The following is a 20,155-nucleotide window of genomic DNA, read 5'->3' as shown; positions in this document are numbered from 1 at the left end:
CCCACGACCCCGAAAAATGTAATTTACCTCTGCTTAGATTAAATAATTGGCCTTAAATAAAACGTTGTGATCGTCTAGGAAATGGCAGGACACTACTGCTATGCGTAATAACTCAGAAACTTTTTACATTAGAAGGATAAGAATAGCCCTTACAAAACACAAATTATCTAAAAATATCTTAATTAAAACATATAAAAGTTAGAGTAAACAAACTTAAAGGAATCAGGACAGGTATATATAGATAAATTTATTATGATGATGCTAGAAGAGATCAGATTACTAGATAATTTTAAAGAACAAAGTTGATGAAAATAATAATGATATATTTATAAAATGTGGTTAAATCCTTCTACCCATCGGAAGTATGTTCATAGGTATATATATATCTTCTATAACATCTCTCCGACTGAAACGTTCGAACAAATAAAGCTATAGCCTCAATCTGTATATCTTTGGATTGAGTCTCAAGTTCCTTAGAACAAGCTTATTGGAAGTATTAGAAGTGTCTTAACACTTTTGTAAGTACAATTTTTTTTGTACTGAAAAAAAACTAAATAAGGAACTCTAGCCCTTGTATGATATTAAATCGTGGGATTTTACATGCCTAAGCTTTACTCTCTATTATCGGGATGAAGGTCTGTTTCAAAAAAACCTAGTTTTGCACTATCAAAGAAAGTGAGCTCCTTAAGGACACTCAAGATTGGACCTTTATCATACGGTCATCTTTTAATTCTAATCAAAATATCTCCTTAGAGTACAATTCCCTCAAATGGCAAGTCCATAGACTCTATTACCATCAAATATTATAAAGATTAATAGGGCCTTAGCCTAAAGAAGTTATTCAGAATTCTGGACTATAAATTCAATTTGCTCGCAGTGATTCCACATTCAAAGTATAGTAGAACACCACACGACTTTGCGTTTCACTTAGTCGTTGCTTGAATTGCCCATAATTCTGAACATCTTTACATCTATTCAGTTTGATTTAATAGTTGGAATTATAGATTCCATTACTTGCCATTATCAAGCAATTGTACTGACTATAAGCTACATTCAGCAGCTTAAATTCTAATTACACAAATCTTTCAGTGATGGTCAACAAAACCCTACCAACCGTAATTGGCCTATGCTTGGAGAGTCATGATCTTTCTGATCACTAAAGAATTTAGATAATTCCTTATAGTAATTAAATTGTTTAGAAAAATCCAAATTTATTTAAATCAATCATTTCTAAAGTAGTTATGTAATTATTATCATCTAAAATAAAACAATTTCCTTTGATTTATCTTAATCAATATAAAATTCCAGAATTCTACAACCTATTGGTAACTGTAAAAATATCAAATTGGACTTTCAGAAGCTACATTGACTCTGTTATTTGTTTAAATTTCAGAATCTAGAAGCTACACCCCACATGCTAAAATGTTTGCTACGGGATGAACATATACTTGTAAATTTAAATAAATAATAACAGATGATATAAATAAATATTTCATAAATATCTAAATTATAGAGTTAAATTTTTATAAAAATGTTTTACAGAGTTTCTCTATGGATTAAGTTTTCTTATCGCTGGTTTATATTTAGACTGAAAAACAGAATAATGACTAGATTTAATTATAGGATCTTCCTGAAAATTTACATAAACACATAAAATGACCTGTGGAATAAACACTTAATGCCCTGGAAAATTACACAGTCAATCACACTGTAATGAAAAATCCACTTACCAAGGCTCGAGCTTTTCTTTCTTCATACTTTAAAATTTACAGACTGCCCTACACAATCTATGGCATCTGCCTGACTCACTTCGACACAAATACACTCACAAATCTAAATCACTGAAAAACTTATGGGCTTGGTTTGCACGGTTAACGTTTCAACCCACAAGAGATGTTCAATGCCATCAAAATTGATTAGTACACACAAATGCAATAAGGAATTATTGGATCTATGAACTGATACTCTCAGGTCTAGTTACTTTATAAAATTAATTAATTATTAAATGTTATCAAAACAAAATAAAAATACTAAGTATTTATTTTTAGATCAAAATAAAATGGATCTACTAAATATCCTCTAAATTGAAATGAAAGTCGGCCAAATATTCCGTTACTCGACTCCTATCTTAGTAAACAACATGATACCGCTTACCAACCTGACGATCTCGTTCTATGTCTCCCCTACTACTGCTCCATACTGCACGTTCTAACACTATCCCGAAGCTCTATGACACACTGTGCGACGGCAAGCAAAAGTAAACGTTTTTGACACTATTAAAACCGTTCAAGCACTCCGAACCGAACTCTATGCCACCGGCGAAAAGGCAGAGATATTCCAGGAGAAATAGGTATTCTAATACTAATAGGTATCCCGAACTTTAGTCTAGGCTTAGGCTCAATGCACGGGCAGAGTCACACCTTACGCGTCTAAATATCCGAAATTGAATGTCCCACCTACAACCATCCTCCTCTATAATAATCCTCCTCCAAAATATTTGATCAATTAATTTTGTCCCCCTGATTAACCGAAATTCACCCTTATTATTATCACGTTAAGGTTCACCCCCACAGATTGTTGTTATTATCTAGTTTAAAAAGTTCAGCAACCCTTTTTTTTTGTTAGGAGGGAAAAATGCATTACGCATACCACCCGGGTGCGGGGGGTGACCCGAGTGGTTATGTGGGACTCCCGTCTAGGCTAATGAGGCCCACGGTGTACCCACTAAAAAACCCCCCATATGCCGCCTCGCCGCCCTATTGGTGGGGTTACAGGAACGCTTGCGCTTGTCATCTGCGACCCCACCGGCGGCAGCCGCCCACGAGCGCGGCTCCTTCGCGAATGCCCGAAGGCGCTTCACGCTAGGCGCGCCAGATGGTAAGACGCGCCTTCCTCCTCGGCTTCCATTCTGTATCGTAGCGGACCCCCCGAGCCCGCCACAAGGAAGCCACGGGCGCCAGGAATTTCCCCGGAGCCTGGCGACAGATCAGGTATATGCTTCTGCCGCAAAACCACAACTCGGCTGCAGAGGACATAGAACGGCACATCGTAACACCGACACTCCTCTTCCTCTGCAGCCCCACCAACGCCGCTACAGCGGAACGGCCCCGCCAAGTTCGCAGGAGATAGGGAGAGTGGCGCATCGAAATATCATCACTCCTCTTCCCCTGCGATCCCACCTCGGCCGCCGAGGATAGGGAGAACGGCTTACCGCAATACCGACACTCCTCTTCCTCGACGGTCCACCTTCGGCGCATCACAAGCGGGCTAAACCAGCCCACTTGGAGCGTCCTCCTCGGGCCAGCCCGCGACCCAAACAGGCCGGCCCTGGTTGCCTCTTCGCTTCACCGTGGGTGACCAAGCCACGGTTACTAAGCCCCTCCACCACGACAAGGTGAGCAACCCGCGGGGGGAAGTTCAGCAACCCTAATTCAACGTGCAGCAAGGTACACTTTCGCAAGTATTACCATACACAAATTTCCAATTTCCCGATAAAATTCCCGTTTTGTTAATATATATTTTGATATTTGTTTCTGATAGAAAAGGAGTTTTAGTAATAAGAAACATATATACTGTTTTGTAGAGAGATAATAATAAAAATACCCAATTATTTGAGTACAATTTCTTACTAATCAGCTATCAATCATGCATTTAGAGTTTGAATTTAGTGTTTTAATGATAATTCTACCTGCCGTTATCCACTTATCTAAGCCTCGTCTACTCGTATATTAGTTTTATGAATCTACTTGTGTTATGTTCTGAAATATTTTATTATTATTATCATCATCCCTATTGCGAACTTAGCATAGTTTTGGCAATAATCCGTTCATGAGTGTTGTCAAATTTCCATACATAGATATTCTCTTCATTAAATAATCATCTCCCCAAAACTTGATAAATTTTCCCGACTTTTCGGGTAAACCCCCGTCATATGGCCACCCAATTCGCATTGACCTGGATTTCTTGGAATTTTTGCCCGGTGCGTCGGCCAAATTCACATTTATTTTTAAAACAATTTATTATTTATTATTTCTTGGAATTCTGTAATGTTGTTGATTTTTATCGTATTGTTACCATGCTGGCTTGTCTATATATCTGAAACGGTATTTATGTATGCAATGTTATTTACTGTATGTTGTTGATCTTTCCTAGACATTAAGCAAAGTTATCTATTTAATTGCAGTTCTCTGAATCATAATGAAATGTTTAATATATATACTTAAATATGCCTAACACGTTTATTATATCTACTATCTGTACTAGAGCACATGCGATTTGTTACAAGGTGGAGCGTGTCCTTTACGTGTGAAATATCATTACTTATTCTGTGACACCGTAAGTAAATCCATTTGAAACGTATCTTAGTAAAGGTCAATCTAGTGTACCTAGAGTTGTAATAGCGAATCATTAAAAATAAATGCCAAGGTAAAGACCTAATGTGAAAATAAAATGAGAAGTCGAACATCAATGGCACCGCTATTCATTCGCGCGAATACAGACCCTTAGAAAACAAAATAAAAAAATGAATGACCCATTTTAACTCAATTTTGTTTGGGAAATTCAATTATTTCCGTATTCGTCCGTTATACCGCGGGTGCCACCGTTTCGAACGGATGTTATGCTCTTATGCTACAATTTCACTTTTACCAAAGATAGATATAACTCCGTAATAGATGGATACAGTCTAAGGAAAAAACGTGCCTCGAAAATCAAGAAAATTTGATTCTCGTTCAGAGGGCGCTACTAGTTTTGGCCTACAGTCGTATAGATGGCGTTGACGGTTTCGTTTGTTATTTTAAAATTTTAACGCATATCAGTGAAAATCATAAAAATAATTAATGCAAATAAAAAAAATCATTTATCTATATTTAAATACATTCTATCGTATTTTTATAAATCTTCATTTTTAGTTTTAAAGTGTGTCGACAGATGGCAGTGAATTTACTGGGGTTACAAAATTTACTATGACAGTACCGCTCTAGTATAAGTTACTCTATGCTTTTACGATTGGTTTGAGATTGCCTAGCAACAGAACAAACATTTGCAATGAACACTGAAAAAGCATTAAATAACAATGCGTATACGATGGTATACGCAATTTAAATCTGATCTTTAGCAGCTATTATAGACAGGTGCTAAAGACCCTGGAGCCCATTCTCGGTGCCCTTAGACTTTTGATTTGTAACTACGAATATCATATGCCCTGCAATTCAATTCAATTCAATTATTTATTCATAAAATTTCCCTGCCAGGAGTTAATGAGAAATTATTTTATTTAACTTCCTAATACACACACACACACACACACACTAGACAGGTTGGTCGACATAGTGACCAGCGACTGCTTTTTCTATGAGAAGATTGGTGACCACCAAGGATGAAAAGCAAAGTAAATTTACAGAAATAAGGATAGAGAAAAGCAAGAACAGAGAAGAGAAGTTCACGTGCAGCAAAACAATGACGCTATTTACAAAATGTTTTTGAGTTGACAATTGAAGCCGATGTGAATTCCTCATCAACGGCTGTGGTCTTTGCCCGTCCTTGTCAAATTAAACTTAAATTTACGCTTTGTCTTGTCTCGGGACTATTTGACTAATTGGTTTCTAAACTGTTCCGTCGAGCGAAGTTTTCGAGGTTGGCTAAGTCTTAACCAAAACTCCTATTTGTTATTTGCCCCTTACTTCTATTGTCATACCCTTTTGAATATCTAATTAAAATGCTCATATAATGTATATATTATTTATTTAAATACCTACCTACATACACGTTCTAGAATCAGAAATCAAAATGAGTGTAATTTATAAAACACGACTTAATTTTCAGCCACTTTAAATTTGAAACGAATGGTGACACCGTGAAACGAACATTCGATACTTTTTTCCGTGGCCTGTATTTGCGTTTTTCCATGCCTCGCAAGCACTTGAATACCGAATTACAAAACCAAATCTATACCGCCTAGTCTCTTTCAATATAAACCGTTTCAGACCGTGACGAAAACATTAAAAGTTCGCTTTTCCATATAGAAGCTCTGAATTAAAAGCCAGTAAATAACTTATTCGATGTCAATAGATAAACGGAGCGTCAATATAAACCTTTTAAACTGTTGGGTGCCTTCGCAGGAATGCGACTTGTTTACTCGTCTATGTAGAACTGGACCAAGACAAATAGTTTATTATATGCAAAATAAAAATTTGGGGTTTTTATGCTTTGCTGCAATGTTTTATTGCAAATGTGCCACTTTAAGTCAACTACTTTATCATTAAGTCTATTTTAATTGATTCAGTACAATATTTAAGTTTCGTGGACCATATAACTACAGCCAAAAATTAATTTGATAATTAAGAAAGCATTCCTAGAAATCAAAACCAATTGTCGCCCTTAACATCTTAATTACTAATCCATTAATTCGCCTACATACGTAATGCGTTTGATTACCTACACTTACCATATAATAGTTATTTACGATACAAGTGCGGAAAAGAGGGAATTCGAAACGAGTGGCGATAAATTAAAGCACGACCGCAGGGAGTGTTTTAAATCGACATGAGTTGCGAATTACCTTTTCGCAAGTGTATCGTACAACGTTTTACAGTACATATGGCCCTTTAAACTTTCGACATATGCACGAAACTACTGCTACTGTAAATAATAGTAGTAGTGTGGGTTTAAGAAACGAAGTGAGTGAGATTTCTATGGTATATTCACTAACCTCATATTTCAGCCGACGTGTGGCATCGTTGCTCTCTGGCGGAACTCGCACATTTGAGGGGTGGCGTCTCCGAAATATCTTTATCGCTCATTTTACACAAAACTTTTGCTTTAACTTTGTTTATAAACAACAAAACAAATTAATTTTATACGTACTGAAAACTACCCGAACCGGACAAGACCCCGGGCACCACCGGCCACGGCCGGACACGGGCGGTAACCGAAGCTCGAAGACAATATTACTTAAAACTAATTAAAAGATAAACTGTACGTTAAATGGCGGTAAATGAAATCTTTTTCACGCATGTCACGCATCCGTACTTTTTTTAAATTCATAGATCAAATGTCAATATGTTTTGACAGATGTTCCAAATTTAAACTAATAACCAGGGGGGGACACTAGAAATATAGTTTGTTAGTAAAGATGGTAGCGATTTCTATTAATTCACTCTAGACAACCTACTTTTGCGTAAAGTTGACTTCCGATTATGCAAACTACATCACTAGATGTCACTACAAACGGATATAATTTTAAGGCATGGATTATGGATGGTATAGAAAGGATGCTAATCTCTTATGGCAGAATTGTTGCAAAAGTGACCGCTTTCAGCTTTAAATAATAGTTCCTAATCTCTCCGGTGGCACTAGTTAGGGGCTGGGACATGAGTATAACATGAACCAACAAATAACCCGACCAAATTACGTAGGTTGTTTTTGGTAGTATTTCGGTATATGGTGGCGCCGCCTAATTACTGTTTTTTGATGGACACTTTTCATACATAGAGATTTGGCTCCTTTATATAGTCTCCATGGCATGGATATTGGATACAACATTAAGAATGTTGCATATACACCTCTTTGTCAAGTCTTTGTTGCCCTTTCTTTATTTATAATGTTGACAATGTTGTTACTACAGGGACCGGACAACCCTTTCCGCGATAAAACCCTTTCAATGGGCGACACTTAAACACGGCTAACACATTGAAAGACTTTCCCTTTTGAACTGCAAGCCCATTCATACCCTTACCTCTGACTAACCCTTACCGCAAAGCTAACCAAAAGCTAGCTTACCCTTATCTTTAAGCGCTTTTTATAAAGGTTTCCCTTTGCGTGAAAGAGACAGGATTAGTATATATCTACGGTAGTGTATGAAAAGGAAAGAAAATACGTGCCTAGTCAAAGAACGCCGCCGTCGCCGCCGACGATCGCTCGGATTCGAAGTAATGTGTGCTTTATGAACAAGGTAGATGACTTAAATTAGCACGCTTATATGCTAAAAGGGAAGCCCTTTATAAGGCTAACCCTTATAAGCAATATGCAAGGTGTTGGTGAGCGGATGATAAGGGTTTTGTAAGGGTATTTCGTCTGGCAAAGGGTATGGTGAGTTAAGCCTTATGCAATACCCTTATAAAACCCCGATAAGGGATAGCGGGCCGGTCCCTGGTTGTTACCTTAACAACGGTTGTTTCCTGTCAGACAAAAATAATTGTCGTAAACAGATATATGAGCACATTTATTCTCTATTAATTCTAGTGGTAAGCTGATTAAAAATGAAGCAAGCCTACCTATGAAAAACACCTTTCAAATAATGAAAATATATTGGTAATTTTAATTTAGTTTACGAAAAACATGTTCGGTGGCACTGCAAAGATTCGTGCGATTAGATCCCGCCAAAGGCATCTGAGACGAATTAGAGCGCATCTTTGGAGGTACGTGCGTAGACAAGACACAACCTATGCCTGAAATTCATCAGCTTGATTGTTTGATTTCTTGTAACCAATAAGATTTTTGTTACAAGAAACCAATAATTTACTTGTAAACCGACCAAGTAGTCCTAATATTATGTAGAACGAAAGTAAACGTATGGATGGATGCATATGTAGTTGTGCACGCACACATACATACTTAGTTTCAGGATGAAGTCAGAGATGGCGCTTTCAAATGAGTTTCCATAAAGTGCTTCAAGAGGGCTCTCTTTCCCTATATACTTACTTTACTCTTTGCTAATAACCTTACAAAAATAAATATATACTGTAATAACATGAATACTCTGTTAATTAAGTACTATTGCTTCATATTGTATGTATCCTAATAGGTCGAGGAAGTGGGGGGGGGGGGGGTGCGCCGCGCCCGTACGTACAAAATGACACCAGTCACCATCACTGTCATGACGCCCAACATTCCTAATATTCTTCAGCCGTGCACGGAATTCGCGCGCGGACAGTATATGCTTGTTGTATACCAATTTTTTTTAAATATATATTTTATGAACCTCCAGGTCCTTTTAGTAGTATGATATATATACTAATGAACCGTTCAATTATATCTCGTTATCAGATGATTTACATAGCAAGCAAGACGATCTTGGGGCGAAACAGCACAAGTGCGCTCCCCAATTACGAATAGTTGCTACTAGTCTAGAGGTTACAGTTGTGCTGGTTCGCCAAAGCATTCGATTTTCCTGCACTTGGTAAATACACTAAGCGCTAAATTAAATAGCTGACATGTTAATCTCTAATCCCGTATACGATACCAGGAAGCCCTGGAGGTGCTCCGGACGGCGTCGCCGAGGGTCGAGCTGCGAGTCTGCCGGCCTCCCCACGACGTGCTGGAGAGCGTGACCCCGCCTGACCCCCCGACGCCGCCTGCGAGGACCCCTCACCCACCACACTTACCGCTACCGCAGCATCTGCCGTTAGATCCGCTCAACTGTCATCCATTGCACGCGAGGTGAGCTCATTAAAATACATTTTACAGTACATATGGTGCTAGTTTCTCGCACTAGTGCGTAAAAGAGCACTTTTCGGGCATATGTCGAAAGTTTAAAGGGCCATATGTACTGTAAAACGTTGTACGATACACGTGCAAAAAGGTAATTCGCAACTCGTGTCGATTTAAAACGTTACTCGTTTAAAATTTCCTCTTTTCCGCACTTGTATCGTAAATAACTATATCAATACGTAAATATTAGCTAATAAACGAAAAAGGTTGCAAACGGATGAATACACACACACAAGTACACACAAACATACATATCTTTCCACGAAGTTTCAAAAAGTACCTAGTATAAAATAAAATTAGGACCCCTGCAAACTTTCAACCCCTTTTTAACCCCCTTAGTTGAATTTTCAAAAACGTGGAAATTACTTTTTTGTAATCGGTTATTATGTCTTTCTAAGAGGTTTCAAAGCATTTGTAATGGATTCAAACTTTCAACCCCTTTTTAACCCTGTTAGGGGATGAATTTTCAAAAACGCTAAAATTGGTTTTCTTGTATTTAAATAATATATCTTTTAACGAAGTTTCAAATAGCTAGCTTAAAATAAAACTTGAACCCCATACAAACTTTGGACCCTCAATTCATCCCCTTAGGGCATGAATTTTGAAAAACCCCTTAGTGGATACTATAACGTTATAAAAACTACCTATTGTGAAAAATTCAGCTCTAGGTCCAACGGTTTGGGCTGGGCGTGAGTCAGTCAATCAGGACTTTTACGTTTATATATATAGATAATATAACTTTTTAGACTTCCGTAGTGAATTAAGAACCCTCATAGTTTTGCTATGTCCGTCTGTCTCTCTGTCTGTCTAAGCTAAGCTGGCTAAGCTCACTGACCGTTAGTGCTAGAAAGCTGCAATTTGAAATGAGTATATACTTAAATCAATCACGCGGACAAAAAGGGATACATTTTTTTTACAATTGTAGGGTTCAACCCTATAGTGTTGGGGTGTCGTGGGTGGGATAGGCAGGTCTTTCAAAACGAATAGGGGTTTTCATGAACCATGAGACCGCAATATTGTCAATTATATTACACAACATACGCTTATAGTTAACGCTATCTCTACTGAGCTCGTTCACTTACCTGTACTAACAATGGCATTCTGTTAAACAAAAGCCATTTATTTCTTTTGTGTGAGCGCGTGGCCTTTGTGCCTGAGCACGTGGCCATTTTGTGTGAGCCTCAGTCACAATGGCCACGCGCTCACACAAAATAAATAATGGCTTTTGTTTAACAGAATGCCATTGTTAGTACAGGTAAGTGAACGAGCTCAGTAGAGATAGTGTTAACTATAAATTGTACATTCGATAAATTCCCAAGTGACACGACACCGCCCGCGACATGGGTGTTATGACTCATGAAGACGAATCGATTGACACGTCATTTGTCAAACTTTGACATATGCTATCGGAAATGAATACGTACATAGGAATATGTAGGTACACTTTAATCCCTTTCCAAAAGCAGCTCGCTGAGCACTGAGCGGACGGCCGTGCGTACCCGGGACCGCGGCTATCATTAATAAAAGCTAGTAAAATATATAGCAAATGAGCAATGTATCACAATAATGTGGATATTAAAATAATATACTTATGTAAATAATATAAAAGTACGGGACCTAAGAGTTTCAAAATTTAAGTTTATTTTTTTAACATCCAAAAAGAAAAAAAGTAAGGGTACCATTTGATTCCTTACATTTTATCCAAAAAAAGATTATAGAGCAACTATAAACATAAACGCAATATTTCACCGACAAAAACGAAATTTTCTTAATTTGACCATACTTCAAGATGGGCTCTCAGTGACCTTGACGTCACGTTCACTTATCGTTTTGTTAGGAGCGTTTCGCGAATGAAGTACCACTGTCGGACTTTGACTATCATTTCTGACTTTTGTATTGCTTTAATACAATGGGTCCCATAACTCCCATATAGACATTTGATCCTAAAAACAAACCTGATCGCAATCGATCAAATCGAGGAAATTTTCACAAGATTAATATTTTATTTCGTGACCTACAATCTACAAAATTATCTACAAAAGCGCTACGAATTTTTAAAAACTGCTAGCTGAACCCGTTTTACCTTTTAATACAAATACCTAGGTATGTCGCGAACTGCGCGTGTAACCTTCAAACCCTTTTCAGGCCGACACTAACATTAACTACGCATGTTGCCCAACATGCTCGACTACTACAAACGCCCACGAAATTTAAGCCACTCTTATTGAATACAAATATATTTCCTCCTCCTCCTCCCTAATGCTGTCGATGAGCAAACGAGAGACTTCATTTACATTTTACTATATATTTTCTATTCATGACTATACCTAGAACTTTTTATATATATATATAAATAAATATTATAGGACATTCTTACACAGATTGACTCAGTTCCACGGTAAGCTCAAAAAGGCTTATGTTGTGGGTACACACACACAAAGAAATATATAATATACAAATACATAAATACATAGAAAACACCCAAGACTCGGGAACAATCTGTGCTCATCACACAAATAAAAGCCCTTACCGGGATTCGAACCCAGGACCATCGGCTTCACAGGCAGGGCCTACCCACTAGGTCAAACCAGTCGTCATCCTACTACTTTTTTTAAATTAAAAAAAATCGACGTAACTGTTATCGATATCTCATAGATACCTCAACTCTACAGAAAATACTACCATTGTTAAGACGAAAGGGGACAGACGTAGTCCAATTTTTTTTAAAGTTTTATTCAATAACGTTTATTAACGTTTTATTCATAAAGTTTTACATTTAACATAACATAACACAATACTCTTTTCACATTTATAGCAAACCAGCTCAAAAAGGCGGCTCGGAAAGACCACGATGCTAAAAGTAGAGTTAAAAATCGGCCACATTTATAACTTTTTTTTCATCAGGTTATCAGCAACAACTAGCAGTGCGACCACCTCGTCATCTGAAGGGCGAGGGCGGCGCGAGGCGAGCCCCGAACCAGACCGGCGGGAGCTACGTCTTCCGGACCTCGACCGTCCGCTCCCCGTCTACGACATACAATACGGGGTACGGAAATTAATAACAACTATACTATCCAGACCCACCACGTTATGATGCCCTAGTAGGTATTCGTATCACGGAAGTCACTAAAGTGCTTGTTTACAACTATCCCTTTTTAGAGTAGAATAAGTATGTGTTTTTTTTTATACCACGTCGGTGGCAATCAAGCATACGGCCCGCCTGATAGTAAGCAGTTACCGTAGCCTATGGACGCCTGCAACACCGGAGATATTACACGCGTGTTGCCGACCCTTTAATAGTACATTATTGTCGAGGCTCGGAAGTAGCAACTTGCTGGCTGAGGATTTGTTTTAAACGGACGACCTTGGGAGTCCGTTTAATTGAATCCGAAGCCAGCAAGTAGCCTTCCAGCCGAGTCATATATAGTGCTTTTCTCAAAAATGGCGCAATAAATGCAAATATAATAGAAATATTTTACAGAAGCAACATTGTTATGTATATATTTTCACAGAAAAAAGTAAAAAGATTTGCTTTGCCGCCGTTTTATTTTTTTAATTTTAAATGGAAGTGTATTTTTCTGCTGAAAATACGCCAACCTATTTGAGACACCTAAATAGTCGCGGTACCAACATTATAATAATAAGTACTGATCATCTGTTTGGCTGTTTAATGGACCTATGCCTTCATTTGATATGGCCACTTCAACTTTTAAAAAGTTTGGAACTCGACAAATAATGGAATTTGTATGCAACATTGCAGTCCCGAAATCGAGACTGCAATGTTTTTAACTTTTTAATTTTTTGACAGACCATAAACTACGCACTTCGCGACCTACTTTTTAACCGGCAACGTCGACTTTGCCGTCCATTTTTGAGAAAAAACCTGTACACTCCTTTTTTGAAGAACCCCATACTGTAGTTTAATATTATGTACTTAAACGTAGTTTTCTAAAAAACGTAGATAATTTAGTCAGTATTCGTGCCTTATTTTTGTTCATTGAAGCAACTCAATCAGTAGCGTATGAGTTCGTCCTTTTATTTCTCATTTTAGCTAATAGGAATGCCGCTCGTCTTAGGATAGCCTTATCATGAACTCGGACACGCAAAACCTCTATTGCCCTAATAGGTAATGAGGGAATCACCCTAACCTTTTCCATATTGCTAATATTCAGATAGATATACTTGATGAGTTTTCGCCTTAGTGATATCTAGTAATTTTGCTCCCCTAAGTGGTCCGAGCGAGATTAGACACGCCGTAAACCGTAATAGACGAGGCAATTGCCTATTAATATCGCTACGGTAACTTATTACGATTTTCATGTAAGTAGCTATTAATAAACCTTTTTGTTCACGCCTCAAAGGATGATGGATCGGTGGTAAGTAGACGGTTTGATCACTACGAGGAAGAGAAATATTCTCGTTAATGCATTAATTAATAACATTCTAGTCATTAATATGAAATAGTCCTTCCTAGAATATACCAGTTATCGACATAAATCTTCACACATATTTTTTAATAAAAAAAATTAAAAAGCTTTTATTTCGGATTAATTACATCCATAGAATTACATATTATTAAAAAATTATATTAATATTAAACTTAAAAAATAATACTTAATGATGCCATTTTTCTATTTACGTCTAAAAAATTTACCTACATATATTTATGTAAGTATGTACAGTCGCCATCAGATATATCGGAGCGGCCGAGGTGCTAAAAATATCTGAACACGCACTCTAGCGCCCTTGACAGTAGAGGCGTGTTCAGATATTTGGAAGCACCTTGGCCGCTCCGATATATCTGATGGCGACTGTACATATAACTATATATAAATTGTAACTAGGTATACTCGTATATTCATATTATAAAAAGTTCCAGTCGAGCAAATTCGATGATAAAATAATATAATCGAATTTAAACTATCGTGAGACATATTAACTTAACTAACGTAGCGGTTTCACTCACGTATTTTTAAAATAATATATGCTATAATGAGAGGAATAATAATGATGCGTCAGTAGTAGTATAGATTTCTTGAGAAGTTGGGCTGGCTGGACTCGCCTATCACCCCTCAAGCAGCATAGGCCAGTCATCGAACGTAACCGTTGCGGTAACCTACCCGTATGCATACGAATTTAGTAATAATAATAACCTACCCGTACTACAATACAATGCATACGAATTTAGTAATATCTGGTTTGTTCCAGGAGTTCGACATAGTGATGACGAAAGTTAACGGCTCACTGGGTTTCACACTCCGTAAGGAGGACCATAGCGCGCTAGGGCACTACGTGCGCGCCCTGGTGCGCGAGCCCGCGCTCAGCGACGGCCGGATACAGCCCGGCGACCGGATTGTCGCGGTATGTATTGTATATCTATTTACCATTTTACAACCTAGATTCCGCTGCTACAAAAAGAACGCTTCTACAATATGTAAAGTTTCTTTGAGTATGTAAGAGCCTTAGCTGCTTTTTAAATTGATTGTTAAAAGCCCGAAGGGCCGTGATTTAAATCAAAGTACCTAATAGAACTTGACCAAGCTGACAGAGATTTTGATAGCCCAGACTACTGAAAATCTCTAACTCTATCTCTTAAATTTTCACCGTCAGGTGAACGACACAGCGATGTCGAACATGTCGCATGCAGCGGCCGTGGCGTTCCTGCGCGCGTGTGGCTCGGAGGTGCGTCTGCGGCTGTACCGCGACCACGCAGCGACACCACTGTCGCCCATGTCACCCAAGGAGGAGCCTACCGACTCTGACCCAGCACCGCCCCGGCCTAAACCCCCGCTAAGGCATGTGTTGTAACCCACTATCCTCCATTACCTCCTAGTACTGAGAGCACGCGGCCACACACTGTCGTTTATATCTCCCTAGGATTGAGCTCTCCTTCGATGCACCGAACGAACAGGGGGCCTAGCCAAAATGGCAATCGTTCGCTACTGCACAAACAATTGTCATTTTAGCTAGGCCCCCAGATCCTCCAAAGTAAGCAAATCGGCTTTAGAAAAAACTTGTGAAAGTGTAGCTCAGAATACTGCGGTATTGCAACAGTCGCACCGTCACCGAAAGTTTTGAGTAGGTACACAAAAGGTATGACGTTTTATATAATTTAAATCGATTAGTTACCTACAATACTAGTTATTAATTGGTGTTAACTATTTATTTCATTATTTTTGGTGTTAACCATGTATGACATAACGTGGCGCAATATTATTAACTAGCCGTCTTATGTTTTCTGATATCTAAGCTATTAAGTAGGTTAAGGTTTGCTCTGTGCGTGTGCAGTTTGCTTATTTAGTAGCATTCTGCCCTCAGGCCCGAAGCGGTGTCGATGTTGTGCGACCTGGCGGCGCGGCGACTCACCCCCGACGCGGTGGACGGCTCACGCTCCCCCTGCCTCTCGCCCCGCAAGTTCCGCAGACTGACCAAGGACAACAACCACTATGAGCAGCCTAATGGTATGCCAATCTAATTATAAACGGCTATTATTAGTTTCCCTTTACGCTTTAGACTTGATCGTATACATATTGTGTGAACTAAGTACCTATTGACTAATTTAACAAGCCTTATGTATTAATATAACTATCTATGCAGCAGCCTCCTATGTACAGTGGAACCGGTTGAAGTTTTTTGTTGATTTTCGTAGAAACCGACGAGTTCGTTAAAAAATAATTTCGAGAAAGTGACCAACGAATATTTCGTATTACAGAGATAAGCACACAACACGTACAATAATACCAGTCTTATTATTTTCTTACAATTACAATAGTACATTACGATACAAGTGCGAAAAATGCGATGCCAGTTGCGAATTACCTATTCGCACATGTATCGTACAACATTGTACAGTACATTGGCCCTTTAAATTTTCAACATAGTTACGTAATGTTCTTATTATCGCACTAGTGCGGTAAAGTAGCACCATATGTACTGTAAGGGTATTTTAGGTAATAACTTCGAGATACTCATATAGACAACAGCAGCACACTAATAACAATATAAGCAAGATGGTGAAGTGCTTCTGGTTTTATAAAGGGTGGCAAAAAAATAAGTGCATTCCCTTTGGGATTATACTGAGCAACTTTTACTATGGGACCCAAAACCTCCCTGACAACAGGAATCCACTTATTTTTAGCCACCGTGTAGATATTTGCCATTTTAAAAATTACCCTCTTTCGAACTATGTAATCGAAGTTACTCCAATGCACCTTACTGTACTATAGGAAGCCGTGGGTTACTTCTGCGTGGTAAGGTTAAATGTTTCAGCGGGCGCAGCATGACTCCATTTTTAACGCCTGTCACTATGCCCGTCACTTACACATTTAGATACATATTAGAACGTGACAGGCATTACATGGTGACAAGCGATAAAAATGCGACCGTGCTACCGCCGCAGTTTAATTTTGGAGGTTTAAATAGAAGGGAATAAAATTATATAGCTAGTTATGTAGGAAAAAAAAATATTTGTTAGATATAGGTACTTGTATTTTGTATGTTTATACATTTATTTTTTTGCTTAATTATCGCATTGGGTTCATCCCGTAATATTAATTGTATATGTGTGGAAATAAAAAAAATGTATTTCGTATTAACGATAATTTCGGGTTATGAGGTACCGAAATTCCATTGTAAGCATTTAGAACTTGGCAATTCTCCTGTTATCCACTGTTACTATTACTATCGAAAGCATACATACAGTTTATCATATTGATCTATTATAATATATGTTAATAACAGAAAGACTAAGTCCGCAAGCTCTCAATCTAATTTCTCAGCTACTGTTGTGTGATATCAAACATTTACATAAGCTCAGCAAACTCCTCTTACTAAAGCATAACCTAGTAATTATAACTTTGTTGTAGAATTTTAAAGCAAACAAAATAATAATTTACAGCAATGTATGTGATACGCGATGAGATATATGTACCTATTTAACACGGGCTAATCGCGTAAAATTTAATTTTAAATTTACCGAGATCCCGAGGATTCTCAGGAATGTTCTAATATGGTAAATTATTTGATTAGATGAACATAAAAAAATATGTTTGAACGTTAAATTAACTCAAAAAAATCATCAATAAATTGTAGCCAATGATAGATATAACTCCGTAATAGATGGATACAGTCTAAGGATAAAACGTGCCTCGAAAATCAAGAAAATTTGATTCTCGTTCAGAGGGCGCTACTAGCTTTGGCTTACTGTCGTATAGATGGCGTTGACGGTTTCGTTTGTTATTTAACAATTTTAACGCATATCAGTGAAAGAACATGGGTCAAAATCATAAAAATAATTAATGCAAATAAAAAAAAATCATTTATCCATATTTAAATACATTTTATCGTATTTTTATAAATCTTCATTTTTAGTTTTAAAGTGTGTCGACAGATGGCAGTGAATTTACTGGGGTTACAAAATTTACTATGACAGTACCGCTCTAGTATAAGTTACTCTATGATTGTAGCATACTCTATCAGTCGTTCACAATGACGACAAGATTAAAGTGACACTATTATATAGGTAGTGACATGACATACTCTTTAATTACCGTGTATCTACATACAGGCTGTTCCGAAATATTAAATCGTAAAATCATTAATTTTGAATGAGACTTTGTACATAGGTTAGGAATACCCTAATCGACGCGTCCTATTCATCTACCTATATGTCCAGAGGGTAGAGACACGTTGTACCTAAGTATACTTAATTAATTAACTGCTTAAAAACGGAATTTCCGTTGCATATGACTATATCTAAGCTAATGTTAAATTAGCCAAAGTAATAGTTGGCGTGTTTGTTGGATAAGCAGCATTAAATTTGCAAGTTTCATCTTTTAAGTAATAGTTCGGTTGCACATGTAGTTGTTGCAATTTGAATTTTAATTCGGTCCAGTTGGGTATAAAATGTTGTACCTGCAAATTTAGTTACGGATGCTGCACGGCACGGGGGCCCGGCTTATTACGCTGCAGGCGGACTGTAATATGACCTAGCTTCGTCTTAAGCCCGTATTTAATGCACAAGTAACATCATATTGTGCATTAATGAATATAAGGTTTCATTTCGAATCAATGAAATTGTAAACAGGATTTTCTAAGAATTGTAATATGCATTACGTATTTATTCTTATCGTTATGGAGTGAACTTTAATTTCTATTTTTAATCTTAAATATATGCCATAAAATAAAACGTTAAGGTCACTTTATGTAATTGTCTCTCTAACTTCCACTTAACAACATTCTTGTTCGTCGTTATACTCTTGTCGTCGTGAGTGCCAAGCCTAACTATCCGGTGCAATTCTTCCCTTATAGTTCCACGTCTAGAGTAACATACAGTACATATGCTAAACCGGTTAGGTTCCTAGGCAGCTGAAGGCTTAAAAGTAATATCTAATATAGTAGTGAAGCAGTTAATTTTTTTTGCAGGCCTAGTATATATTTCTGCAGGTTATAACTTATACCTATATCGTATAAGTTATAACCTGCAGAAATTGTATTAACATGCTTACCTACTGGTACATAAATGGTAGTTACTTTCATTATTAAAGCAACTTAATTACTTAAAAACGTTGAAAAAATATGTTGCGTGTAGAATAATGGTAACGATATAACTTACATGCATAACTATTATGCTAGTTAATTGAGCGAATAAAGTTAAGACCACAGGCCATTGAACTATTTTTTTGGGTATTTCCCACTAGTGACCACCAAGTTGTTAACTACTGGGATTTTTTTCCCACCTTTTACCACTGTTTGACTACCGGGAAAAGGTGGAATTTTTTTCACCAGTAGTTACGACCAAAATTATGTTAGAGTACAATACTAATAAAACAGCATAAATAGTATAGTATAAATATAGAGTGCTTTATTAATAATATAAGTCGATTAGTGTTTCAGTAAACTGACCTAAAAACAAACAAAAATATTAAAGCAGTTTAACCGGTACTAGTGCAAAAACTAAATATATGTAAGGATAAATTTAATCATCCATTCAGATAACTTTTCAAGTGATTTTATTAGGTAATTTAACAGTTTGTTTTAGTAATTTTGTTCATTTTCAAGGCAGTTTATTGAAATTAAATACTAATCAATTTATAATAATTTATTAAAACAAAACTTATAAAAAAAAATTGGCTGTGTCACATTTTGGCTGATCTGATGTTGATATTTGTATGGGAGAGTCTATTTATTTTCGCGATTTCGTTATTGGTTCCATTATAAAAGTTGTTCAGTATGGCCTGCATTTCACCATTCAGTATTGAACTCTAACAACATTTTGGTGGTTACTACTGGGAAAAAAAATCCCACCTTTTACCAGTGGTAACTACTAGGAATTATTTTTTTCAGTAGTTACCAGTGGTAAAAGGTGGAAAAAAAATTGCCAGTAGTTACCACTGGTAACAACTTGGTGGTAAGTGGGAATAACCCATTTTTTTGGTCTCTGTAATGTTCATTACTTACACCACGTCTCCAACGGAATGAAAATCAATCATTCTCAGTAAATCTAACAAAAGCTGGAAAATATAGAAAACGTTCCAGAATACTTTAAGATCGGTCGTGGTAAATCAAAATTAAATCATTGCTTTTCCTCCCTCGTGTACATTCGCCTGCCACGTGTATTACTGAAGCGTGGGTGTAGTTAAAAGTTCTGTTATTTTATGAGGATAAT

General features: G+C 37.3%; 1 protein-coding gene across 3 annotated transcripts in view; it reads left to right on the top strand.

Annotated features, from left to right (window-relative positions):
• Positions 1-20,155, top strand: part of LOC134741803 (uncharacterized) — a 154,848-nt gene that overhangs the window by 118,159 nt on the left and 16,534 nt on the right. For 2 of the 3 annotated variants that reach the window (XM_063674716.1, XM_063674703.1), the window contains exons 5-10: positions 9,245-9,438; positions 12,394-12,535; positions 13,851-13,865; positions 14,698-14,850; positions 15,100-15,284; positions 15,808-15,950. In XM_063674716.1, coding sequence (XP_063530786.1) covers positions 9,245-9,438; positions 12,394-12,535; positions 13,851-13,865; positions 14,698-14,850; positions 15,100-15,284; positions 15,808-15,950 — 832 coding nt within the window. The remainder of the gene's footprint in view (positions 1-9,244; positions 9,439-12,393; positions 12,536-13,850; positions 13,866-14,697; positions 14,851-15,099; positions 15,285-15,807; positions 15,951-20,155) is intronic. The other variant, XM_063674710.1, reaches the window with a different exon arrangement.

Source organism: Cydia strobilella, chromosome 1 (genome assembly GCF_947568885.1).
Source record: "Cydia strobilella chromosome 1, ilCydStro3.1, whole genome shotgun sequence".
In the NCBI taxonomy this organism is placed as follows: Eukaryota; Metazoa; Arthropoda; class Insecta; order Lepidoptera; family Tortricidae; genus Cydia; species Cydia strobilella.
The sequence above is the reverse complement of the archived record's forward strand: the minus strand, read 5'-3'. Positions and strand labels throughout refer to the sequence as shown.